Genomic DNA, 26,464 nt, shown 5'->3' with positions numbered 1-26,464 from the left:
TGCCATAACTGAACAGATTCTGTTCGTTGTTTCAGCGTTCCCTGTGGAACTTTTTTCTCATTATTTTCTTTTTTCTCTAACTCTCCCTCCCTCTCTCCATGGGCAATATAGATAGGAGCGCTTGCCCAGCAGTGGGAGGTAAAGGCATCTGCCGCTGTGACGCAGGTAGAATTACAGGGCTCACATCCTCAGCATATCTCGCTTTTCTGTTTTTTAAGGTATTAATTACAATCTGCCAAGTTCGACCGAGAAACACAGTGTCCTTGCTCTTTTCCGTAATTGCCGTTTCCCATATCAGAGCCGATTTATCAGTCCGTTCTTGCCCCGCAAGAAGCAGTGAGCACTGCAAATGCTCAAGACAATTAGCCCATATAATGAGCATATCCAGGTCCCTTTCCTGGGCTGCTTCGCCTCGTTTAACGAGGATGCTGAGAAGCAGTTTATTTACTGCCGCAAATTCCACATCCATGCTGACAGTACCCGCAAGAGGGAAGGTTGCGACCCTTCTACTACGCCCTTGCCTCTGGGCCCCCCCCCAGCAGCCCTACTTCCACGTCTAACCGCTCCGCGTCTCACCGCGCTCAGGCTGCCTATCTGGTGCCGATCCAAGCCCTCGACGTAGAGCCCAGATCCACTCCGATGACTCCAGAGTCCTTCTGCCCGCAGGGTGTCTCTGGTCGGTGCGCCAAATATTGAGAAGACCCCCGAGCTGTTCACCAGTCTTCACAGAAGTAATCGTGAATGCCAGTTTATTTCTATTATCAGCACACTTTTATAGGGTTCTACAGGGTTTGCAGGCAGAACAAGCTACTATTGGCTAACACACACAGTTTACATTTTTTCTCTTACACACAGGGATATTGTTTTGCCTTACTCTCTCTTCTGCATGAAGGTTTCAAGGACTTTAGCCCTTAATATCACGACTTATTTCAAAGGCTGGTTTGTGCATACAGGCCTTTACTAACATATAAAATATAGCAACACCAAAGTGACATGCTGACCTGGAATCCCAATCTCCTTGCCTTACATTTTAATTTTTGCTTGTCTACCACACGAGCAAGCTACTGAGCTCTGCAGAAGGGCAAATGGAACAAGAGGGAAGGTTGTTATTATTTTGGGTGGCTTTTTTAATGAGTTGATGATAGCCAAGAATTGATTTCATAATGAGTGGGGCAAAGTACTTGTTATGCATTCACAACTCCATTCACAACTCAGCCACCAGCTCCAGTTATCAGATTGTGAATTGTTCTAGCAGAAAGATCAAAAACTCTCAGAAATATTTTTATTTTGACACATTATTGGAGGGGAGGAATTTTTTCCTCACACTGTCACAGACTGGAAGCTTTTTCTTGAATGACTTTGTTGCTAGTTTTAGATGTATTTCCCTTTTCCTTGCAGATAAGAGATGAGGAAAGTGGCTACAACAAAAATCTGTTTTGCATTCCTAAGCATTATGAAGAGGATTTAGAAAGAGTCTTCATTCTTCATGGACTCATCCTGGACAGGTATGAGGGTAAACAGAAAAGAATAGGGACAGTGATGCCAATTTTTGTCCCTCCAAATGAAAAAAGCCTGAGGTCCTGCCCTGTGCAGCCCATGAGAAACAGGGAAACCCTGCAGCCCAAACACTTCTGTCCTAAAGTCTGGTATAAGAGGGGGTTCATGGAGAGGATTCCTCTGCAAGCCCAGTCAAGCTTCCATGTTCCATCAACTATCTTCAAGCCCAGCTATCCTGCAATATTTGTGTTTATGGGTTAAATCTGCTTATGCTGTGCAAATACCTAATTTATTTTCCTACGACTTGCTGTGCTCACAATTTGCTAGTTATAAAAACCTAACAGCAAGATCAGAGTTTTTACTTGAACATTGCTTAATAGATGCACAAACAGCTCTGATACACAGAACACTTTCCAGAATTGCCTTTTTTTTCCTTCTTTCTCCCAGGACAGAGCGTTTGGCTCGAGATATCATGCAAGACATGGGAAGTCATCCCATTGTTGCACTCTGTGTCCTTAAAGGAGGCTATAAATTCTTTGCTGATTTGCTGGACCAGATAAAAGCACTGAATCAAAATGGTGATAAATCTGTGCCCGTTACCGTGGATTTTGTCAGAATAAAAAGCTACTGTGTGAGTAACTTTCTTTTCTTTGGAAAATTGACTCTCTCCATAGACTGGCATTCTAAATACTGATGGTTTGTGTGAGAACCCCACAAAAATTAAGTTTATGTGTACATTCTCTTCAAATTACATACTAAAAAGGAACTGATTTACTGGTCTGCCCCAAAGGGTGGATATTATATATTCACTGGAAGAAACATAGCAGAACACTCAACATGACAGAGCCAGGGGCAGATCTCAAACTCCTTCCTCTTGCAAGAAGCAAGAGCAGCTCACCTTTCAAACAAATACAGGACAACACTTTGGGGCATGCTTTATGTGACTTCCATCTCTTCTTTCTCCTTCCAGAATGAGTCACCTGCAGAAAAAATCAGTTTTATTGGAGAGGAGCTGTCTACACTAAGTGGGAAGGTATGAATTGGCATCTTCAGCTTTTAAAGGAAAACAACTGTTCCTGTGTATTTTCCAGGAAATCCATCTTTATTAAAGATTTTGATACTGCATACTTCCAGCCTCTTAACACTGATTTAAAATGCTGGGCTTTGAAACAGTGAATAATTCCCACTGATCTCAGTGGAAACTTGAAGTGATCAGCAATGAGTGCTCCCAAAGGTCCCATTCCCCATTTTATTCCAGAACCCCCAGAAATGAACCACACTCAACTGATTCATTCAGTGCCTCTAGAATACAGTGCTGTACACAGAGCAAGATATAGACCTGACACAGGTGCCTTTAGCACCATATTTTAAGCTTTCATAAATACTTACAAAAAGACTCTTCAGTAAGCATCAGTCAGTCAGTAGTTCAAGTGACAATCTCCTTTGAAAATCAAGGCAATTTCCTTGTAACTGAGGGTTTTAGTGTGCTTTTCTTGGCTGTATGGTTTGCTGAAAATTGCCATTTAAGTATTTTTTTTTCTTTCCCTTCTTTCCCTATGTAATCTCTTCCAGAATGTGTTAGTAGTAGAGGTAAGTAATGACTGAAGGAGGGGTGGAATGACACAGATTCTTTTCTCCCTTCTTTTCAAATGAATACATATTACATATAAAATAATAATTAATGAAGTTACTGGGCTGCCAGGTTGGTATGCTCTAATTTAATCCACTGACAGTCTGATTTTCCTTTCAAACTTGAAGGATAATTTTTTTTTTTTTATCACTTTCAGGACATTATTGAGACTGGTAGAACAATGAAAGCACTGCTTTCAAAAATAAAAGACAAGAAACCAAGGATGGTGAAAGTTGTAAGGTACAAGGATACAGCTGCTAACTAACACATTCAAATCATTTGGGTGAATAGTCATTGTATGCTGACAAGTGCTTGTTTGGCTTGAAGTTTGGGGGGAAGAAAGCAAATGCAGGAAGCAATCCTTACCCAGCTGCTGGAAAATTAAGTGTTTCTTGAACTGGGAAATTTACCTGTGCACTACCATCCTCACTGCTCAAATTAATAAAGAAAGGTTTTATGGCTCTTTCTGTGCAGTCCATGAAGTCTGATGGATTCCCTGTTTCTTACTTTATGTCTGAAGGAAATTGATGTCTTTCCATAAGTTTTCTAACGTTGCCTCAGTTGCCTCAATGCTGGAATGACAACACTCAGAATATCCCTTACTATCCTCAACTCTAGAAGTTTCCAGAATCTGAGAGTCTGTCAGCACTTGGAAGACGACTTCAAGCAGCATTCTAGATCTGCTTATAGTAGGTCTCTAAAAGGAAATTTTGTGGACTATCCCTATGTCTGTCAAGTAATCACAATGCTTTATAAGAACAGTTGCTTTATGCACCAGTTATTCAGACAGGCCTTCTAGGGACTGTCCAGGAGGTTCTCAGTTTCTTCTGAAGTGCACAGGCAAACCAAGAATAGATAAGATTTTGCAGAAGAAATGTCCTTTTCTCCCTCCCTCCCCACTAAAATCATTCCCAGCCACTTGGACATGCTTCCCCCTCTGTGCTATTCCAGTGTCCTGAGGCATTGCTACGTGGAAGGGCAATGACCTGAGACACAGGATTGGAGGGAACTGAATACAAACCAGAGCCACTTGGACATAAAGAATGAACCTAGATCAGAGCCTTTGCTTCTCCCTCCACGACAAGGCTGAACACCACTTCTTTCTGTGAAATAATCTCACTGTCTTGATTTAATTGCATGATTTTAGAAGCTTATGGGGAGGTGTGGCAGAAGGGAAGTCTACAGCTTAGACATATTTTAAAAACCAATCTTCTCTGCTCTGCCTTACAGCCTGCTCGTCAAAAGGACATGTCAGAGTCCAGGTTACAGACCAGACTGTAAGTATCATGTTTTTCTAGTATTTTCCAAAACACAGTCTTACAATTTCCCTTCAGGCAGCACATCTGACAACTGCACAGAAGTTTCAAGAAGGCCAAGAGAAATGGGGAGAAACTACATAAAAACTTGTGAACTAATGTCCAGCTATGGCATCCTGAGGCCTCATGACCACCTTCTGTTTTTCCCCTGGCTGGCCTCAGTGCAGGTTTAGCTATTTGATATATAAATTTAACTATTTAGATAGCAGAAATGAATCAAACCTTAACTGTGTGTTGCTTTGCTTTGGCCCTGGAGGGCATTTGTTTTGACTCTGCATTATTAAACTTGCCTTGTTTCCAAACTGAAAAGTCCTACTGAATCACAGTTCATCTACTTTCACTCAAGTAAAATCTCATTCCTTGTCTCTTCTCCCAGGACTAACTCATAACCAGGTTTTAAACAATTATTTTGTTAATAAACATAACTCTCTTAACACCTTAATTATATTGCTGACTGATGGGAATGGTTTAGATTCTAACCTCTCTCATCAATTTATAGCTCAGATTCTTAAGGGAGCACCCTGAAAGAGATGATGCCTATTACCCTTAGCTCAAGTGTGTGTTGAATACAAGCTCTGCATTTAAAAGCTATTTCCACCACTGAAGTATAAAAAGAACTGTATTTTCTTACAGATAGAGGCTTTGAAATCCCAGATAAATCTGTGGTTGGATATGCTCTTGACTACAATGAATACTTCAGAGATCTAAATGTAAGTACATGCACATTCCTCCACTGCCAAGTATCAGGTACCCAGCAAGAAGATTTGCTTCTACTCAGAGCTTCTCAGCAATTAAAAAACCTTCAACTCCAGCTAGAAACTTCCAATAAAGGAGCAAAACCATTTTTAAGGTGCCAAGTTGGTAATGCAGTGTAGGTGCATGAGAAATGTTTGTGCTTCACCTTTTTATAATTCTTCTCCACAAGTCTCATGGCTCAGCCGTGCTGCAGAACATTCTGAACCCCCAGGATGGTGAGCAGCACACAATCTGTGACCCCATCTGAAAATAACTTGTAATTTGACTTTAATTGGATATTTGTCTGACTTAGTTCAACCCTGTGTTGCTCTTCAGCCACCAGGTCTTTAAAGCAGCCCTGCAGGGACTCTGGGTGAAGGTTTTCCATACACTTAGGGATAACATGTCTTATATCTTACATGTCTGTAAGAAATCTTCCCTTATTCCATTACAGCTTCTTCAGGCTGCACAGAGTAGTAGCCATGGAAACATCATAAACTGATAGGGTTGATCATTTTTACCTCCTTTGTTTTCCAAAGTACTTCCTTTATTCTGTTTAACTCAGAAAGTTTTTTACTTCAAAGCCTTTTTCCTAAGACAAAGCAGTCCTGCTGAAGACACAAACAGTCTGTGCTATTGCTCAGCAGCATTGAGGAGCATGCAGTAATTTAATAAACCTAAGTTCTTTAGAATATATAAACCTATATATTACAAATAAACTTGCAAAGAATACTAAGAGCTGGAGTTTACTGCAAGTAGGAAACTTCCAACTATTACGGTTGTAGTGTGTTTTTAGTACAGTGCTGGGAATACAGCTGAAAATCAGTCTTATACTTCATTCCAAGATAGAGATTGATAAATATTGTACTTTTTATTTTTTCTTTTTTTTTTTCTTTTAGCACATCTGTATTTTGAAAGAGAACGCCAAAGAGAAATACAGGATGTGATAATCTCAGTCTTCTGGAGCACTGATTTCTGGCTGCTGATTAGGGGATATAAAGCATCCCATCGGGAAATTCCTTTTGCTACTTGCGTGTCCCGGAGCAGCAGGAGAAGCTCCCCGTTAGTGGCAGGAGCTGCAGCTCGCTCATTGCCCGTGTGCTGCGCGCTGAACACGAGCTCTGGAGACGCTGGGATTTTTCCTGCTGGAAGCAGCAGCAGCAGCAGGAGCTGGGTGCGGGGCTGTGGCCATAGCGAGAAACGTGCCCGGCTCGTTCCGGGCCCCGCAGCGGATTCCTTCGGCTCCCGGCGGGGCCCGAGGGAGCTCGGAGGGCGGAACAGGCCCCGAGCGGAGGCCGAGATGGAAGCCAGGGGCACGGGCAGGGCTCGGGGTTACCTGGGAACCGCGGCCGCAGCGCCCGCGGCGCTGCTGTTCCAGCTTCAGTTGCGTGGAGAGCGCGATCCTCGGTGGGTGTGCGCAGCCTGGCCACGGGCACACGGCTCCACTGGGCCATTCGCCAGGGGAATTGTTCACAGGGAATGGGGCTGTGCGGGGCAATTCCTGCTGCTTTGCTCTCACAGCGAGTCCCGAGTTCGCGGTGCTTTGCTTTCTGCCAGGCAGTCCCCAATTAGCGGTGCTTTGGTCTCACAGGGAGTCCCGAATTTTGTTTAAAATTTAAAAAAGTTAAAGATTGACTAAAGTTGTACTTTTGGGTTTTGTCACAGCTCTGCCATGAATTGGGTTGTGGGTTTTCAGATCTGTTGTGTCACTTTGCATCCCCTGCACTCATCTGGTCCAAGGCCTCAGGCACGGCTCTGGGGGCTCGCTGCAGGTCTTGGCTGGGTTGTGACACCCCCTCAGCTGCTCCTCATGGCAATGTCCCCTGGATGTGGCCTTCTTGTGGGGGGAGGTTTTAGAGCTGAGCCAGTTTGTGGGAGGGAGGATGGGTGTCCACTGCCTCTTACATTGGGGATGTGGCACAGCCACAAAATTTCCTCCTTGCCCCTCTGTTGATGGGAGGTTTGTGCGCAAACCTGGCCTCAGCAGATGAGTCTGTGGCTGTGACTTCCCCACCCTGAAGCCAGACAGAGCTGATTCTCAGGACAGCTGCTGCCTTTGGCTTTGGTGTGGATGCATTTTTCTCCCTCAGTGTTGATTACTTCTGCCCAGACCTGAGATGATAGGACAATAGTGCCACCTTTATTTTCTCTCAAGTTCCCTTAGGTGGCTTAACTCACAGTCCAAAGTTCCAGTCAGCAGGCATTTTCAGTGAAGGGTGGGCTTTGGTGGGCACAGGGCAAAAAATCCTTTAGAACAAGATTTAAGCCATGAGCCATAACATTCCAGTCTCTCACACATCCTGTGAGGAGCAGCTGAGAGAGCAAGGGGTGTTTAGCCTAAAGAAAAAGAGGTCCATTCTAGCTATTTTTAAATAATATCAATATTTAAAATAATAATAATAATAATAATAGTAGTAGTAGTAATAATAGTATATTGAATCTAATAATATTAAAGCTACAGCTTTTACAGTCTGTTCTAACTATTATTAATGGTATTCAGTATTTTAGCTCCAGGTTTCAGTGTGATTCATTTTTGAATTGCACAACATAGCCATGTAGTTCAACTAGAGGCCTAACAATCCTGGCTACTCACACCAAACAAGCACTTGGCTACTTTTAAATACTATAAATTTTTTAGCACCAGTATATCTCTTGAGTCTGCTGTGAATTGGATTCTGGATTTTCAGAGTTCCATTCTTGCTTCTTCCAGTTTTCTTGAGGCATTGTTGATCTTCTGCGACTTCCTCCTTTCAAGATGCCTTCTGGATTTCCAGAAAAGACAACGACACCTCCTGAGCTTTTGCTCAGGGCAAGACTGAAGTCTTTCAGTGTAAGTAGCCTCTGGGGCTGTGTTAAGGCTGGAAATGGCCCTGGTGTCCCTCCTCTCCCTGCCCCTGCTGTTGTCCAGCAGCACTGTGAGGCTGCAGAGCCCTCCCCAGCTCTCTGTGCCGTGCTCCTGTTGCTGGGGGCTGTCCTGGTGCACTTGGGAACACCGTGTGTTGCTCCAGGGACACTCCAGTGTCTTCCCTGGCTGTGCCACCGGGGCCAGGTGAAACCAATGTCCAGCTGGAGCCCTGAGCAGGCGCTTCTCTCCCTGCCCTTTGTCACAGCAATTCCTTCTGTCAGGCTGGGCACTCCCCTGTGCTGCTCTCACAAACCTGCCCTTGAGCACCTGGGCAGCTCCAGCTCTGCCCAAAGCCTGGAGAGACAGGGCTGGTGCCAGCAGCAGAGGTTCCAGAGCAGCTGTTCTCTCTCATCTCCTGCGTGGGGCACAGATCCAGCCCTGCACACAGCACTGGAGTCAGGGCCACAAAGGTCCCTTGGCTGTCTGCAGCTCACTTGACTGAAGATGCCCTGCTGCTGAGGCTCTGTCAAGGAGATCCCTCTGTTTTCTTCTGTGGAGGGCTGTGGGAGCCCAGACAGGGGAAGCAAATGCTAATTAACAGAGAGAACTAAAACCTGGACACTTTCCTGTGCCCCTCACTCTTGGTACCACTTTGCTTTCTTGCATCTCCTGGACTCACCCAGCAGCGCTGTCTCCTCGCTGTGAGCTTTGAGTGTTGTGCAGGGATGGAATTAGGAAGTTCTGACAGCTCCTCCCCACTCTCTGAAAAGATCACTGCCTCAATCCAGTGAAACTAAAGAGGAAACAAATGCCCAGAGAGCAGAAATCCCTAAACGTGTCCCATCAAATCATGGGGAAGCTGAGGGACACAGCCATGTGGTTGAAGTATGTGTATTCTGCTCTATTATTAATTTATTGATGCTAAGTATTTCAACAAGTAACTTAGAGAGCTTCCAGGACTGTCCTAGATGATGTGATCACCAATTAGTCACCAGTGCCACTTGTTCAAGAAAAGCCTTTCTGAACAAGCACATCTCTGATGCTTTTGCTGGGTTTTTTTTGCCTTTCAGCTGCTTCCCTCTAGATTCCTGAGAGAGAAGCTCAACAGGAATGAGGCCAGTGCTGGGGAGAGTAGTCTGCCCAGAATTGGTCCATTTCTACCCACGAGTGAGACTGGTCAGAAGGTAGCCTTTTCCTGCTCTTTTCCTTTCTGTCTGATGCAAAGTTTGAAGAGGGTGTGTGCTTGTGACAGGCTCACCTCCAGCAAAATACCTCAGTGTCCAGGTGCTGTTGTCATTGCAAACTGCTGGTAGTGGTGGACTTGGAGTCCTGATCTGCACCAAGCCAACACAAATAACTTCTGCTGAAACTGCTGGGGTTTGCTGGAGTGGAGCTGCTATTGCTGAAACAATGGGGGGAAGGCTGGGGACACAAAGGCACAAATTTGCCATTTTCCATTTTCCTGCTGAAAGAGCCACCTCTTGCTTTGCTGTGGTCACCATCAAATGCTTGGGGTCATAGGATTCCCTCCACAGTGGCAGTGCTGGCCTTTGAAGGCCAAGGACCTGCAGGAATTACTGCAGATTTAACAAAAGTAATTGCATGAATGCTTTGGGTTGGAACAATGTGTTGGGAGCCTGAGAGATTCTGCAGGCAGCCAGGTGCACAGGGGACTCGCCCTGGTCAGGGGGGAATGGATGTGCTTTCTCTGGATCAGTGCCTACTTAGAGGTGTGTTTAAAGCTGCTTTTCCTGCAGGACTGGCTGGGTATATTGCACAATCCAGATGTGGTAGGTGGCCGAGGTGGGTGTTGAGCAGGAAATGGGCAGCAAGAGACAGTAACAAAGTGGTGAAGGATTGCCCTGGAGAGGGAGGTCAGGAACAGCTCAAAGAAGGGCACAACTAAGGGACAGTGAGCTGCAGCCACTCCCTTCAGCAGTGCAGTCCCACAGGAGAGCTGCTGGTGTGTCTGGAGTGACAGCAGTGTGGCTGGAGAAGGCAGACAACAGGGGAGAGTTTTCTCAAAGCAGTGTCTCTGCTCCAGAAGCATTTGCTGCTGTTGTGTCATTTCAGACATGCCTCTAGAATGGTATCAAATAAGATAGCAATAATAGACTACAAGAAAGCACCCATTTAAAGCTCATGGAAAAAGGAGATACTAACTCTACTCTTACCCAAGTTACTGAGAAAAGAACTGACCCTTATCCTCATTCAGTATTCACCTCATTTGTCTTTTTCCTATTTTCTGTGTTATTTTATTTTTGCCTTTACCTCTGTTAGGAACACACTAACTTTTAAATACAATTAAAGGGGACAAAGTTGTTGAAGCAAAAGAAAACTGTTCATTAGTGACAATTCAGCTGAGCTGGGTATCTCCCTGCCTGAGAGCTGAGCACACACACCCCCTCCACCAAAATGGCTTTTTTTATACCCTTTATGCCCTTTTATATGGCTTCTTTTATACCCTCTATATCCTTTTATATGGCTTCTTTTATACCCTGCTCTGTGTGGCCCAGCAGCTCTTGAGCAGCTCAGAGCAGAGGTGGCTGAGCTACTGTTTCCCCAGTGTGGCCTGGGCAGACGTGCTCACCCAGAGTCTGTACTTCACTGGGGATCAGAGTAAGAGTCTCCTTCATGAACATTCCTCCCAGCAGCTGAACCTCTCCCTGCTCTCTCTTGTCTCTCCAGTTGTTGCCAGTTCTCCCGAAACAGAGCTTGTTTCGTGTTTCCCCACCAGAGCTGGTGTTTCAGAACTTCGTGGCTCATGAAGTCTCTGAAATGGAACTGTCTCTCACAAATGAGAGCAAGGTAAGTGCTGGGGCCTGGAGCTTTAACACCGTGCTGGAAGAGGGGAGTGGTGTAATTCCCATGGTGTACAGCAAAGCAAGTTACCTGCTGCAGCACATCCAGAAGAAAATGTCTCAGCACCTTTGTTCTGCAGGATGGTGGAAATCTTGCTGTGCTGGGAATTCTCCCCTGAGTTTGGCTATGCATTGATGGTATCTATCCCAAAGGATTTGCTTTCTCTTGAAAGCTCTGGATTGATAGGAATGTTGAGGGCTGTACAGTTCTAGCCTGCTTTCATGCTTTGCCTTGGGTCTATACCACATCCTGTGTCTCCTTGGTTAATCTTGGTTCCTGGTAGGAATTTCTGCCTCTCTCAGCCTGTTTGACTCCCTTTGTGCAGCTCACAGTCAAAGCTCATGGGCTGAGTCTTCTCCACTTTCTGCTGGAATCACTTATCACTAATGGCATTGGTACTGCAGGAAATGTGTTGTGAAACAGCCCTGGAGTCAGACTGATGCAGCAGAAGCAGTGGGAGGCCTTTAGGTGCCACTTCAGGCTCCTGCTAAGCTTCATCCAGCTCTGCTCAGGTTTTCCAAAATCAACGTGGTGCTCTGCTTTCCCTTTGGAGAACCACAGCACATCCAAAGCCATGTGCTCCTGGAGGATTTCACCTTCACTTGAGGCAATTGTGATTATTTTGCAGTTTTCCAAGAGAGTTGAGAGGGGAAAAAGTTGAAAAATGTCAGCAGTTGTGTTCCACTATAAAGAGGAAAATTGAAGCCATTTGAATTTCAGTCAGGGAAACATTTCCTCAAATGAGGCTTGTGCCAAGCGTGGACTGGTGGGAAGAGCCAGGAGGGTCAAAATCATCTGGTTTAGACTTTTTGAGAGCATTTTGGTGCTCGGGGGTTGATATCTATGTGCTAGAAAATGCATGTTTGCTGTGTCTGTGTATCCCAGAGGGCAGAACCTGTCCTGCTGGCTGAGGGCAGGAATGCCCAGCAGCCCAGCTCACCTGCACAGGCAGCAAGAGCCCCTGGGGAGCCAAGATTGCTTTAATGCTGGAATGTGAGTCAACACTGGTCATGTTTGTCCAGGCAGAAAATGCCTTTGCAGCCCACAGTCAATAGGCACAGCCTGTCTGTATTTCCATCACTTTTGGCAAAGCGATTGCTGTCATGGCTTTATGATTCTTCCTTGCTGCTTTAGTTGCTCATTTAAATTCTCTTTTGCCATCTCCATGTTTTAGGGATTGTCTTGCTGTGTTCCTTCTTTGCCTTTCCAGGTTTGCTTTTATTCCCAGTGAGGCCACAGTGTTTGGTCTCCTCTCTTGTTGGTCTGTTTGCCTGACTGTACCCCCAGAACTGCCCTAGCCAAACCTGATCTGCTAGAAGGGAATTTTTTCCTTCTCCCAGGATAATGTGCTGCTTTGCTTTCAGGTAGCACATCCCCTGTCTGGAACACCACTGCATGGCTGTGTGCAGGCAGAAGCCAGCAGGTTTTTTGGCCTTGTTGAATATGCAGATGACTTGGTGCAGGTGCTCTGTCTCCATCCTGCTGGTGCTGACCTGCTGGGCCCTTCCTTCCCACCAGGCACTGCCCTACTGCCCCTGGCCAAAATGAGCCAGACAGAAGGGATTCAAGTTCTCCCTTGTGAATGATGTGCCTGTACCTCCACAGCTGAAAGTGCTCTGGAAAAGGGATCAAGGAAGGATGTCACCAGGGCACGGACAGGTCTCCTCTCCACCTGTTTCCACAAGTGGCAAAATCATTGTTTCATGTCTTCCCTGCAGTGTGTTCAGCTGGTGCAGGTCTCCATGCAGAGCTCACCTTGTTTCAGGCTGGTGTGCCCCAACGAGGCGTACCGTGCTGTGCCGCGAGGTGCGACTGCCCGTGTGCGCATTCAATTCACCCCCAACGAGAGCAAGGTGAGACTGGAGGAGCCAAAACACACAATTATCTCCAAAGCCACTGTTTTCCCTGCACTCTGGGACAGCCCATTCCATGCTGTGAGCTTGGCTCCAGGCTGTGGGCAGGCAGCCTGCAGCCAGGCTCAGCTTGGCACGTGCTGCCAGGCGCTGCAGCCAGGCCTGACAGGCCCTGCTTCCCTCCCTGCACATTCCTGAGCATTCCCAAGGGAAGATGCACAGGGAACAGGATGAAAATGACAGAGGGCTGTTGAGAGATGTTTGGCCATCTCTAGGTACAATGGAAGGGTTTCATTATTATGGAAAACACTGGAGGAATGAAGAGCTCAGAGAGCTTTCCTCCTTCCTGACTGGCAACAGCTTCCCTGCCTCACCCTGGGCTGGAGCAAAGTGGTGATTTCTGCCCCCTCTGTTGTCCAGCCTTGCAGCTGGGCTGTCCCGCAGCACAAGTGACCAAGGTACAGCTGCAAGGCCAGGGCAGAGGCTGTGCTGTGCCTGTGAGCCCAGCCTGGCACAGGCACACTGAGCTCTAGGTGCCCTTAGCAGGAGCTTGGTGAGCTGCAGGGGACTTGGACACCTGCTGAAAGAGCTGGTGTAGGGCAGGTACAACCTGCAGGCAGAGCTGTGAGCCCAGAGCCTGTGGCAGTGACACTGCTGTGGCTCTGTCTTCATGCCTGTCACTGTGGCTGCTCTGTCAACTGGCACCCGTTCCGTGCCAAACGTGCTTTGGTGGGGAGATTTGAGCAGCAGTGCTGAGGCCCTGGAGCTCTGATCTCAGTGCTGGGATCTGGAGGTTTGTTCATACAGAAGGGTTTAGCACATGGCATGGAAGGGAGGAAGGGAAACAAACAACATCCAACAGCATCCTGCTACCTCTTAACACTGTTCTTCTGACTTGCTTGGGGAGGCAAAGTTAGAGGGGAGTTGTGAGCCAACTGATGTTTCTACACTAGACCAGAGGTGCAGGATCTTTTTGGGTGCAGCTGTTTTCTCACCTTCCTTTCCTTTTGCTGCTTCGAGTCAGTTTAACACTTTGTCCTATTCTCAAACAGCAGGAATACAGGAACCTAAAGAGGAATGGCCTGTGTTGTTCCCTAGCTCCATGTTCCTTAGAAGGGACTTGGAAATTATTTAACATCATTAAAATTTAGAGTAAAAGTTGTGGCCTAGGGCAGTTCTCTGTATGACCCTAATGGCATGGGAGCTTAATGCCACTGAGATATGTTTTGCAAAGTGCACTGGTGCCTTTAATAATAATAATATTGGTAGAACTTAGTGTTCATTTAGGGGTAGAATAGAGTAGAATAGAATAGAATAGAATAGAATAGAATAGAATAGAATAGAATAGAATAGAATAGAATAGAATAGAATAGAATAGAATAGAATAGAATAGAATAGAATAGAATAGAATAGAATAGAATAGAATAGAATAGAATAGAATAGAATAGATGCCCTTGAAGGGTTCTAGGACATTGTTTTCTTCTGCCATGGGAATGGCACTAAATGCCCTATGCTGAGCTAGTTTCTTTTCCTGCAGGATTATTCCCATGAGCTTGTCTGCATCACCAAAACAGAAAGGATAGTTGTGCCAATCCGGGCCATTGCTGCCCGAGCTATCCTGAACATCCCAGACCAGCTGAACTTCTCGGAGTGTCCAGTCAAGAGCAGCACCAAGAGGACTCTGCTGCTTCGCAACACTGGCAGCCTGGAGGCTCATTACTACATCAGCACCCAGAGGTGAGGCAGCTCCCCTGTCCTTGTGCAAAACACCTTTGGGTGATAATAGGCTTGGGAAAGAGCAACAAAAGGAAGCTGAGCATCAGGGGTGCCCTGCAGCCCTGGCTGGAAGTGAGCAGGATGGATGGCATCTGCTCTTGCTTTCAGTGCTCTTAGCAGGATGCAGCCTTTGAGCTTTCTCTGTCCCACATTTCCTGGAGGGTGCTGGAACATGTGAGGAGCTGGCTTGCACCCTCCTGAGCACAAGCAGCTTCTGAAATGGTTCCCACTGTCAGCCAAATAGCCCCATTCTCTGGGAGGCCACAGGCACGTGGCTGCCCAGTGCTCCTCTCATGAGATGCCCTGCTAATGGGTGCTTCATTTAGCTGGGGTTGGATCCTTCAGATTGTAAATGGCATCCTCCCTTTGGGTCTTGTTTCCATGTCTCTGTATTGCTCTAATCTGCATTTACACTCTTGCAGAGTTTTGATTGCTGCTTTTCTTAGAGCAGCTTTCATTGAAATGCTGATAAAATGTGCCCTTTATAGGCTAAATCGGGATATTTTCAAGGAAAAATAAACCAAAGAGCCACGCTGCAAATTCAACAGTAATTATTTCTTGGTCTTCAAGGAAAAGTTCCTTCTCCCTGTCTGATTCCTAGGCTGTAATCTCACAGGACAGGTAGTGCCCTAACATTTGCATCTCTTGAGATGAGGTTGATAGGCAGCAGGACAAGAGAAATTGCTGAGGCAGTGTCAAGTTGTGCATGCAGACAGCTCTTAATCCTCTCAGTGGTTTCCCAAACCATTCTCTGATGGGATTGCTGGCAGTGGGATCCTTGGGTCTCATTGCAGAGAGCTGGATGCAGGGTTTGGGGGAGATGAGGTCATTTTATCCCACAGGATCTCCTGAGGTCTGTATTTCCTCAGAAGTGGGTCAGCAGCTGTTTCTGATCCTGTTTTGTCTCTTTTCTGTTGCCTGTGGTTTCTTTGCTCCCTGCTTGCCCAAGGGACCTGCACTGCAGAAGGAATATCATCCCCAGATGTCCCCTGAGTCCTGATCTCTCTCTTTGTGTTGCAGTCCTTTCTCCGTGGTTCCGGCCATGGGAACTCTGGGTGCTGGTGACAGCGTGCAGGTGACAGTGGGATTTCACCCACTGACCACTGGTGCCCATTTTGGGTCCATGGTAGTGTGCTACAACACAGGTGAGTGCTGGGCACTGCACGGGGCACAGGACACTTCTCCACCACCACTCCCTGTTGTCCCAGCCTCCTCAATTCCCTCTAGATGTGCCTCCCCTGTTCCAGCTTTACCCCAAGGAAAACTGAGAACCAGTTGGTGTTTAGGGGGCTGATAAAGTGGATCCCCTCTAACAGGACTAAGAGTTTTGCTGAGAGTTGCTGAGTGGAGGAAGGAGGAGCCCTGATTCTCCACTGCCTTGTGGCTATGCCTGGCTGAAGTTTTGTTTTATTCTGGCCAGTGCTGTGTGTGAGGTGTGAGGTCTCCATCAGACTCTCTCCAATGCAGTGTATTTCTTGCACACCTCTGTCCCATAGGCTGCTGCTCCACTGGCTTGTCACAGACCCTTTTACTGTGTTGCCCTCTACACATATATATAGTTTCTGTCTAATAACATTTTCAAATCCTCAAGTACTTTTTGGTGACAAATCAAGACAATTTTTTCCTTGTCCCCATTTCCCAGGCCATTCATGCTGTTGCAAACCTCTCACATCTATCTCCCATTTGATTTCTAGACTGAGGAATCCCATTCAGTCTTCATGTAGAAGCTGCTCTGTACTTACTGATCTTTCCTTGGTCCCTTTTTTATTCAATTTGAAATGCTCCAGTTTGGTTTTTGAGATCAGAACAATATCAAATATTTCAAGACTGATGTGGCTGTGTGTTTGGACAGGGAGATGATGATGATGATGATGATTTTCATGGTGTTCATTTTGTAGTGGTTTGTCATATTGCAGAGCCAGGCTGGTTGTGTTTCCTCACCTGGGTCCCCTCCTGCTCTGGGCTTCACCTCACTTGTTCCTCTGGGCCTCCTTTTTCTGCTCACATGCCCCCAGGTGTATTTGCTTGTCAGCAACAAGGCATCCAAGGGATCAGGAGAGACAGGAATCTCATGGGATGCCCAGGGGAAACCCCAGACAAGCCAGGACTGAACAGGGCTCCTCAGCATCACCTGAAGGACTTGGATGCAGAAATCCTGGTGATCTGAGTGGGTCACCTGAGCACACCTGACAAACCTCACTGTACCTTGGGGCCCAATCTCCACAAACACACTCCAAAATCAGCTGTTTTAGGAGGTGCCCAGGACACCCTCACGCTGCACACACAGAGCTGTCAGGATGTTATAAATGTGCTGACCCATAGAACTGCAAATACAGCTAAAAGCTGTGACCCTTTCTTCTGTGACCTGTGGTTTGCTCTGTTCCTTGGGCTTTCATCAGCAACTGAGCTGAGCAAAGGCTCCCCTTTGCTTTGTTCCAGGTGAAGAAATGATCCACACAAACCTTCAGGGAGAAGCTGTAGATGTCAGCATCGGGTTGAGGACGTATTCCGTGGAGCTGAAGAAGACTTTCATCACCATGTCAAGCCACACAACCATGTTCATCGAGAACAGGAGTAACATCAGAGCCCAGTTCCAGTGGAAGACTTTTCCTAGTGAGGAAGATGAGAATGAAGAGAAGAGGAGGTTGGTTTGAAAGATGCATTTCAGTGAGATACATGGCCCAAGACTAAAACTAACGTAGGGCCTCAGGAGGGTGTTGGTGCTTTTGAATGGCTCAGGCCAAGTAAACCATCCCTGGCATCAGGGTGTGTGTCCCTGGGCTTCAGGAGCCCAGCACTTGACATTCCAGTTCCATTTATACCCCAACCAGGGATGGCATTTTGGGAAGGAAAGGTTGATGGCAATGACTAGCTTTCCTCAACTTCTAATTGGGCCTTTGCTTCTCTAATCTTCTTCCTACATGACCTGGCAACATCCTTAAACATTTCCTGAGTTGCCAGCCCCTCTTTCCAAAGGTGATGCACCCTCTTTTTTCCCCTTAGTTTGTTCAAAAGCTCCTTTCCCATCCAGGCTGGCTGTCTTCCCTGCCAGCTCATCTTTCAGCACACAGAGGCAGTCTGTTCCTGTGCCTTCAAGAATTCTTTCTTGCAATATGTCCATCCTTCCTGGACACGTTTGTTTTTAAGGGCTTTATCCCAAGGTACTCTCCATATCAGTCTCTTGAACAGGCCCAAGTCTGCCCTCCAGAAGTCCAGAGTGGAAGTTTTGTTGATGCCCCTCCTTGTTTCACTGAATATTGAGAACTCTGGTATTTCACAGTCACTGGACCCCAGACAGTGGTGGACAGATGAAGTTAATTCAGTTATTAAGGAATCTCCTGGTGATATCCTGGGCCCCAGGGAGGCAGCAGACTTCCCTGTGGAATGGATCCAGTCGATCTACAGGCCCTCAGTTCCCCTTAGAAGGGAGTTGCCCACTACCACTACTCTTCTTTTCTTCATCTGTCTGACAAAGTGCAACTGGGGAGACTCTCCAGACAGAATTTTTTCTTTAGTGTCATCTGCCTGACCCTCTGGATCCAGGGCCTCATAACTATTCTGTCAGGGCACCTGGGCAGGTGCTGGGGGTCAGGATGGATCCTACTACAGGATTCTACTACCATGCACTGGGATGGGACCTAAAAAGCTCTGGATCATGAAAAGGTCTCTCCAGGAGTTTACTGTCTCCCTCCTGCACAACAAAGTTCCTTCCCTTCTCAGGGCCTCTGTTTTCATGCATATAAAACCTTGAATACCATTGAAGGGATGCAGTGCCTGAATTCATCCATTTCCTTTGGAAGTGCTCTGGGATGCTCTTGAGGAGGGCAGAGCAGGGAACAGGGCAGGTCCCAAACAGAAGAAACAAAGAGTGATGCTGGTACCACAGAGCTGTGACCCAGCTTCATCTCCCCTTCCCAGGGAAGTCCTGCTCCATGATCTTTATCTGCCTCCCCTGAGCATCTCAGTGGTAGGAAAAGCCAGCTGAGGTGGCTGCTGGATTCTCCCTCAGTTTTGGCAGAGGCTTTGAGGCCGGAGGTTCTCTTAAGGGATGCTGGCTTTCTAAACCTCTCCTGTGTTTGCAAGTGTGCAGTAAAACTACCTGTTGTACCAGTGAACAAGTTATGCTCTGATCCACCTGGGACTCCATGGCTTGGGGTCAGCCCTTGCTGGGGAGCTGCTGCTGCTCCTCCCCAAGTGCTTTGCTCTCCTGCACTTCCACTTCTCTCTGCAAATATCGGGCTTATTGAGCCATCTGCTGGCTCTGTCTGTCCCTGTGGCTGCAGGCAGTGTTACCTGCTGCGATCACCGAGAGAGGCCTGCGTGGACAACACGACGGAAGAGAGAAGAAGAGCGAAGAAGAAGGGTTCCTGTGAAGATCGCCGCGCCATCCTGAAGAGCAGCGTCCGGGAGAAGATGATGAAGCTGAAAGAAGACCCCATGCTATTCTCCAGTGATGCTTTTTCCCTTGAGCCAATGGTAAGTGATAGCTGAGAGCCTCACTTTCTTCCTCTAACTAACACTCTAACACTCTAACACTCTAACTCTCGAACTCTTCCTTTTCCCCTTCCCCTTCCTCCTTCTCCTCTTCTGTTTATGCAAGCAAACCCCCACGTTCTCCCATCAACCAGAGCCCTGATTCTGAGGATTGGCATTGTGAGAGGTGATGAATGCCTGGTGTCTGCACAGTGCAAAATCCCTTCTCATCTTGGAGTAAACCCTAGAATAATCCCAACCCCTGCTTTCTTTCCAAACAGGTTAAACTAAGATTTTTATTTCCAAGGAAGGGGATCATGTTCTCTTCTTGTCAAGTGCACCAGTGCACAGAGGCAGTTACATTCTGCAGCTGACAGCAGCATGATGTGACCAACAGCTTGTGTCAGAGCAGTGGGAATGTTGTGGAGAGTGGGAGCTGATCAGCTGAACATGAAGAGCTTCCAGTGGTGTATTGAGCTGGGTTTGGAGCGTTTCCTTGGGCTCCTTGTGTTGTTCACTCATCATTGATGCTCTGAATAAAGGCTTACAGGACTGTGGTTGTAAAAGAGAAATGGGAAGTTTGAAGAGAAATGTTTTGCTGTCTCTTTCTGTTTCAGGAGGGAGAGATCGAGCCAAACAGTTCAGTCCAAATCAAGGTGACCTTTAAACCCCTAAAGGCCCGAGAGTATCGAAGTGTGGCCTACTGCAACATCTCAGGTACAGCTCCTTTCCCCTGCTTCTCTCACCCCCACTGAAGCCATGGTGCAAGCCTGAGCCCTCTGGGCTCCCCTGGAACTGCTGGGAAGAGTCCCTGGGCAGCAGGGCAGTGCTGGCACATCCCACTGCCCCTGCAGCTTCCAGGGAGTCTCCTGTGCAAGGCCAGGGTCAGAATCCTGGGTCTGGGTTACTGATCCCAGAACAACCCAGGCAGTGCAGGGAGAAGTTTTCATGGCACGGCTTTGCCAGCATTTCCTCAAAGGAAAATCAGAGTCAAAGAGCTGCAGAGCAGAACAGCTCTAGAGAACAAGCACCAAGCCCTGCTAGAGCACTGACCTCCAGGATGGGTCCATTTGGCATGGCTCCATCATCAGGCAGCAGGAGCTGAGTTAGAAATGTGCTCCCTGAGCCTGGATCACCTCCCACTGCCCACACACCACCAGACCAGAGGTGGCTGAGCCCCACTGAGCCCAGGGTCTTTGTAGAGGGACCACCCTTGGCCAGCACCTGCTTCTCTCCCTGTGTGGGAATTGGCACCTTGCAGCTCTCAGTCTGTGCAGATAGAACACAATGCTGAGTGTCAGAAGTTGAGGATTTTGGCAACAAAGTCTTGTGCTACTGGGCCAGGTAGTTTGGCAATTGCTGCCCAGCAATTTGCCAGGTACAATTGCCAAACTCTTGATGAGCTTTGTGCCTTCACTGAATGGATTCCAAAGCTCCTCTAGGTGCATGGGAAGGAAACCATAGAATCATGGTATGTTAGGGATGGAATGGACCTTAAAGATCGTCCAGTCCCAAGACCCCTGCCCTGGGCAGGGACACCTCCCACTAGAGCAGGTAGCTCCAAGCCCCAAGCAGCCTGGCTTTGAACACTTTCAGGGCTGGAACCTCCACAACTCCCCTGGGGAGCCTGCTCCAGTGTCTCACCACCCTCACAGTAAAAAATTTCTTCCTAATAGCTCACCTAAATTTCCCTTCTTTGCATTGATACCCATTACTCCTTGGGCTGTCACTACAGGACACCAGAGATGTTTTAAACTCGGCAAACTGGTGGCTAAAATTGGAAACCAGCCCAAGGAATGGGTTAGAAATTGGAAGTCAGCCCCAAGGGATATCTCCTGAGTGAAGAGAAGGGTCCATATCTTCTCTTGCAGTACCAGGAGCTGGTTTTATCCAGCTCAGAGTCAGGGGCTAGCATTCAGGCAGGCTGGAAAATAGAGTGTAACAGTGGGAATTATTGTACTGAAATGAGCATCTCTCCCCAGGCCGTGGGAGCAGGCTGCCCCTGCACCTCAGAGGGGAAGGCCAAGGACCCGTGGTTGAATTCAGCCGTCAAATGCTGAAACTTGGGAACATTTCTGTCAACACCTCCCACGTCTATGAGGTGAGCAGCAGGGGTTGGGATGGATCCTGATGGCTCCTGAGGCAGCAGCAAGCCTGGTGGATCTGTGGAATTCCTGACAACATGGGCAGTTGTGGGCAGGGAATACTGGACGTAGTGGTCAGATCTGGTGGGGTCAGAAAGGTGTGTCTGCTGTTCATGAAGCCCCAGTCCCTTGGCAATGCCAATTTTTGGCAGCTTTCCTTGGGGATCAGCTCAGAAGCTTCCTGAAAAACAACCCCTTGGCATATGAAACCCAGACTGGGTCAAAAAGCTGCACATTCAGAGGCTTTTGTGGCAGCACCAGACACAAAGGCACCTTTGCATTGGACTGTTCAGAAGCAGCTGGAACAAACTGGCTGTGTTGAGCTTCAGTACCTTGCAAACAATTCTCAGTTGAGTGTCTCCTGCTTATTCCTGGGAGTCACAGGAAAGCCATCCAGCCTCCTGGCTCACTGCTGGCCCTTGCAAAGGGCTTGGGATTCTTTCCTTTGCTGACCACTCCCTCACCACACTCCAGCTTTGGTGCATCTCTGACTCTAGAAAGACAAAAGTGTTCCTGGGAATAAAGCTAAGGATCTTTCTAGCTATTTGCCTCCCTCTCAAAATAGTGTCAAGTTTGCAAAAAAAAATAGAGAGCAACTGAAAGAGGGAGAAAATAAGGCACTGCATCATGCCAGACTCTTTCAAAAGCTTGCCTGTGGAAAGGAAAAACACATTGGGTTTTTTTACCAAAAGATGGTGCTGTCTCTATATTTGATGGTGATGCCTCGTTATCAATGTGTTGTTCTCATGATTTGGGAAAAGGTGAATGAGTAGATGGTCCTGTTGGAGCTGTGCTAAGTGGGGCAGTGGCAGCTCTCTGGTGATTGACTATGCAGCTGCCCCACATTGCTCTCAGGGCCAGCTCTGAATGAGCTTGGTGATGCTGGCCAGAGCTGGACTGCTCTGTGTCCATGGGATAAGCCCAGGGTGACTCTGGTTATGTGCAGTTACTGCTGCTTTGCATGAAAACCCAAAGGCAGAACTTGTCCTGTTGTATTTTTTCACTTCTGCCTTTCAGCAGCACAAAGCATCTTCTGACTTTTCTGGCTGGGAATTGCATCATTAGAAAATAACTGACAAGAAGGGAAGATTCCACATGAATTTCCATTTCGCTTTCTTGCTGCTGCAGGTGAAACTGATGAACCGAGGAGCTATAGATGCTCCCTTCACCTATATCCCTTCAGCCACAAACGTGGGCTGCTGCTTCAAGTTTGCACCCGAGGAGGGCGTCATTGCAGCAGGTGGGATCCGGACGATTCACATCTCCTTCAATGCCACCGTACTGGGGAGCTTTGAGGAACAATTCCAGTTCCGTGTGGCTGCATCTCCTACGCCTGTGACCCTGACAGTCTGGTAAGGACTCTGGGAGCTTGCTGGGCACATCTGTAGCTGTCTCTGGCACATCCCCCACCTCCCTCATTTTGGGGTCGAGCAGAGGAAAGAGGAGTTTCCCGAGGTCTTAATCTCTGCTCTGATCCTGGCACTGCCCCAGTGTAGGGTGCCCGGGGGCTGGAATGACTCCTCCCTGCAGGGATCTCCCTCTGCCTTGGGCCATGGCAGGCAGTGGGATGGAGCAGCTTTGGGCAGTAGCTGCTCTGGGCTGTCCCAGCTGAACACCCAGCAAAGCTCCCAGGGCTTTGGAGATGGGGCAGCCTGGGTGATTCTGCACCAGCAGCAGTGTTTTTAAAAACTTCTGCTCATAATCCATCCCAAATGGGCAACAGCAGCCTCACCTCACCTGTCATGGCCATGCTGTGGGGGACAAGCTGTGCTCCCAACTCCTGTGCAGAGAGTGCTCCAGTCCCTCCTTTCCAGAGCCAGGAAAGGGCTGGGAGACAGGGAACTGTGCAGCAGGAATGTGCCAAGGACATGGGCATCATCCCATGGGCTGGTGCCATTGCAAGAGATAATCCTGGCCCAGCAAAGGGAGAAGGGATGATAATGGGGGAGGCAGAGCTCAGTCCTCAGTTCCACAGCAGCATGAGGGCTTGTCCCTGCTAGCCTGAGCCATGTGCTGGTAGGATAATGTCGTGCAAGCAGGAAAGCTGATGCTGGCTGCTCTGGAGCTTTGGAGCTAGGCTGCTGCTGTTGGGAGGCACTGGATCAAGGCAGTAAAGAAATGAATGCAACCTACACTTGATTATACCAGTGAGATAAGGGAGATGGATAAAAAATGAATAAGAAAATTATGACTTAGCAAGAGGAAAGTGGTGAGTAGGTCTGCCCGTAGTGGAGAAACAATTATGCTGGCTTTGTTTTTGGAGGAAAAGTGCTGCTCTTTTATTTTGGAAATCAAGAGGGAACCTTTCACCATCAATTGATTCTCCTCTGTCTCCCCCCAAACTGGTCCTGGGATATTATTGCATAAGCAGCTTTCTCCTTGGGCAAGGGCAGGTGTCTCTTGTAGAGATGTGTAGAGCAGAGCCAGTGGCAGTCCTGGGAACACAAGAGAGGGCACAGTTCACTGGTCCTTGATTTTTAACCAAAAAGCAGAGTGGGCATTGATTGGTGTCAAGCACAAAATAAACTCGTGAGTGTTGTGCAGCTTCAAGTGCTGATTTCAGTGGATGTTGGTGACTTTTGGAGCCTGTCTGCTGGGTTCAAGGACAGGTGAGGTGGCGTGGTAGATTCAGGACACCCATGTTTGGTTGTTTAAGCCATTGCCCTTGGCTGTGCCGGCTGCTGCACTGGTGACAGGCTGGTCCTTTCCTCTAGGATTCATCTGTCCACTGTGCAGAACTGTTGCTGCTCTTTTCAGAGGATGCTTGGGGCTTCTCTGGCTTCATGTCTCTAAACTCTGTCTGTAATGATTGTGTGGGTCAAAATCTCCTGAGAAAGCTCCTCCATGGGAACACCAGTTGGAGCTAAGAAGCAGCAAAGCAGGGAGCCCGTGGCTGGAAAGGCTGGTTACAGAAGTTTGTGGGGACTTTTATGTCCATCACATTACAGATGGGGAAACTGAGGCAATGGAGCCATGTCTGGGTGTGTGTTCAGGGTCCTTCATGGGACCACCAGCACCTGGGGGCTTTTCCTGCCTGCCCTGTGCACAAATCCCCACCAGTGGCTGTTGGCTGATGGCCACTTGGCTTCAGCTGCCTCCTGCCCACACGGACACTGTGCTGAGCACATGGTGCTGTGTTGATTGGAAACCCACGGTGCCCCTGGCACCAGGCTTTATGTCCCCGAGCCACGGCTGCCACAGGCTTTGTGAGTCCCTTTAACCGAGGCATTTCCTCCTGCTCTGTGCTCGTCATCGCAGGGGCTGTGTCACTGGACCTGCTTTACACTTCGACCTCCATGAGCTCCACTTCGGTGACATCTCCTTTGGTGAGTGTTCCCTGGGCTTGGGCACAGCGTGAGGGACCTGTGCATTCCAAAATGAACCACTTGAACATAAAAACATCCATCACTCGTGTTCTGCCACAGCAGCCTCTTCAGGCTGTGAACTCCAGGGCTGCTGGTGCCTCAGGTAGCATTTTGCCATTGTAAGATCAAACAGAACCAAGGAATAGAAGCTCTGGGCTGTGCCTAAAGTTGTTTTTTCCCCCCATCTGTGTTCAAATGACTCTTGGTGAGCAGGCCTGGGAGAAGTCTCCTCCCCACAGAGCTGGCCAGCCAAGCCAGATGTGCACTGCAGAGCAGTGGTGGCTGGTGTCCGGGCTCTGCAGGACATCCCCACCATGTGTGGCTGTATCTCTGCCTTTCCAGCATGGAAAGCAAATCTCAGAGCTAAAGTGGGGTAAACCCTTGCAGGCAGCAATCACAGTGAGCAGCATGGGTGTGATGGCCCCCTTTGTTAGGTGAGGTGGGACATGGTTCCTAATCACTGCTCTCGAAGCAAGGCTCAGGTTTGCCTCCAGCTGAATGTGCTCTGAGCTGTCACCTGCTCAGTCTGTTTGGGCCAAACCAAGAGATGCCTTAAGGATGCTGCAGAGAGAAACTGCATTAGGGTGCTTTGCATCACGTTCTAGCTCCTGATTCCATCCTCACTTTCTTTTGCTGTAGCTTCTTCTCAATGACAACTCACTGTTTATACATCTTGCAAACAGAGGGAGCGTTGGCAGACTTAACAGGGAATTTTACAGCTTGAATTTTCAGAGTAAATGCTCGGTCTGGGTGCACAGTCATCAGGGAGAAATAACTGGTGCTGGTTTGGGGCAGGTGAAGGAGCTCTTCTCCATCAGAAAGAGAGACACTACCAGTGCTCAGCAGGGCTAAGAGTGGGCATTTTCAAGTTTGAAGTTTGGAATCAGTGTCAGAGGGAACTGAGTGATGATTAATTCCTCATGTAGCTTCTCGGTGAGCTGTAGTTCAGATAATAAAGAGCTAAACTCCAATCACCCTTTCGTCCTACCAGGGTATTCACACCAGGAGTCATGACACAATTGGTGCCTAAATGGATATTTGTGTCCTTTTCCCAGGCTTTCCCCGCACCATGACCTGTCGCCTCACTAACACCTCCCCGGTGGCCGTGACATTCAAGCTCCGCATGTCGGACGATGGCACGCAGCCTGCTGTCAGTAGCTTGGATCAGATATGCAAGGACAGTGACCCATCCTGGAGAAAGGGAATTCATTTCTATGTGGAGCCAAGGGAGTTTACAATGAATCCCAGCCAAGGGACCATCCTCCCCCAGGGACACCAGGATATCGAGGTATGGGAAGAGTCCAGCCACACACGCTTCAGCACCAGGGCTAAAGCTTCACTGGAGTGTGGGAGGGCTTTAGCTCTGCTGCCAGCTTTGAGGATCATGTGAGTGAGAGATCTGCACTGGCCTGAGGCCTCTGTTAGCTGGGTTACTCAGGATGTTCCTGAAGCAGCACTGTTTTGTTCCCAAAATCATACGCTGAGATCACATACTATATGGTAAAGTACTGGAGCCATTCTTGTGTTTTTGAGAGCAGTTTCTTTGACTGCAAGTGGGCAGAGGAAGGATGAGGACAGAATAAGAGATGTCATTGTAGAAAGCAGTTTGCTTTTCTTCTTGGTCTCATGTCTCCTCTCCTGGGGAGCAGAATGATTTGTGTTCATTGCAGGGATCTCCAGTAGAGACAAAAAGCTCTGCAGCCATGAACTGCCCAGCACCTGCTGGGCCACATTTGCCCTCAGCTTCCTACTGTAAAGCTGAACTCATTCTGTCCAAGTCAGCAGATTTCATCTGCATTTGTGTCATTGTAGTCAGATGAAAAATTGGCCCCTTAATTTGAGTACAGTGGTGTGTAGAGCTTTAGCCTAATGTTTTCATTTAGCTGACCTATGCCCTAATAGCAAGGTGTGTTTAATAAATCTGGGATTGCCAGAAGGCTTTTGTTACTCTCAGAGACTGTGCTCTAC

General features: G+C 47.9%; 2 protein-coding genes across 2 annotated transcripts in view; both read left to right on the top strand.

Moving 5' to 3' along the window:
• Positions 1–993: 993 nt before the first annotated feature.
• On the top strand, positions 994–6,125 carry LOC131590710 (hypoxanthine-guanine phosphoribosyltransferase-like). Its single transcript, XM_058860978.1, has 9 exons — positions 994–1,020; positions 1,399–1,505; positions 1,945–2,128; positions 2,468–2,530; positions 3,070–3,087; positions 3,285–3,367; positions 4,358–4,404; positions 5,077–5,153; positions 6,078–6,125. The coding sequence occupies exons 1-9, from the start codon at positions 994–996 to the stop codon at positions 6,123–6,125; spliced, it is 654 nt and encodes a 217-aa protein (XP_058716961.1).
• Positions 6,126–6,478: 353 nt separating this feature from the next.
• Positions 6,479–26,464, top strand: part of LOC131590677 (hydrocephalus-inducing protein-like) — a 58,024-nt gene continuing 38,038 nt past the window's right edge. The window contains exons 1-13 of the mRNA XM_058860939.1: positions 6,479–6,585; positions 9,108–9,207; positions 10,712–10,831; positions 12,604–12,738; positions 14,276–14,475; positions 15,535–15,659; positions 16,954–17,158; positions 18,798–18,990; positions 19,605–19,704; positions 20,970–21,088; positions 22,260–22,483; positions 24,390–24,457; positions 25,552–25,784. Of these exons, the coding sequence (XP_058716922.1) occupies positions 6,479–6,585; positions 9,108–9,207; positions 10,712–10,831; positions 12,604–12,738; positions 14,276–14,475; positions 15,535–15,659; positions 16,954–17,158; positions 18,798–18,990; positions 19,605–19,704; positions 20,970–21,088; positions 22,260–22,483; positions 24,390–24,457; positions 25,552–25,784 (1,929 nt within the window). The remainder of the gene's footprint in view (positions 6,586–9,107; positions 9,208–10,711; positions 10,832–12,603; positions 12,739–14,275; positions 14,476–15,534; positions 15,660–16,953; positions 17,159–18,797; positions 18,991–19,604; positions 19,705–20,969; positions 21,089–22,259; positions 22,484–24,389; positions 24,458–25,551; positions 25,785–26,464) is intronic.

This window comes from Poecile atricapillus, chromosome 34, assembly GCF_030490865.1.
Source record: "Poecile atricapillus isolate bPoeAtr1 chromosome 34, bPoeAtr1.hap1, whole genome shotgun sequence".
NCBI classification, from domain to species: Eukaryota; Metazoa; Chordata; class Aves; order Passeriformes; family Paridae; genus Poecile; species Poecile atricapillus.
The sequence above is the reverse complement of the archived record's forward strand: the minus strand, read 5'-3'. Positions and strand labels throughout refer to the sequence as shown.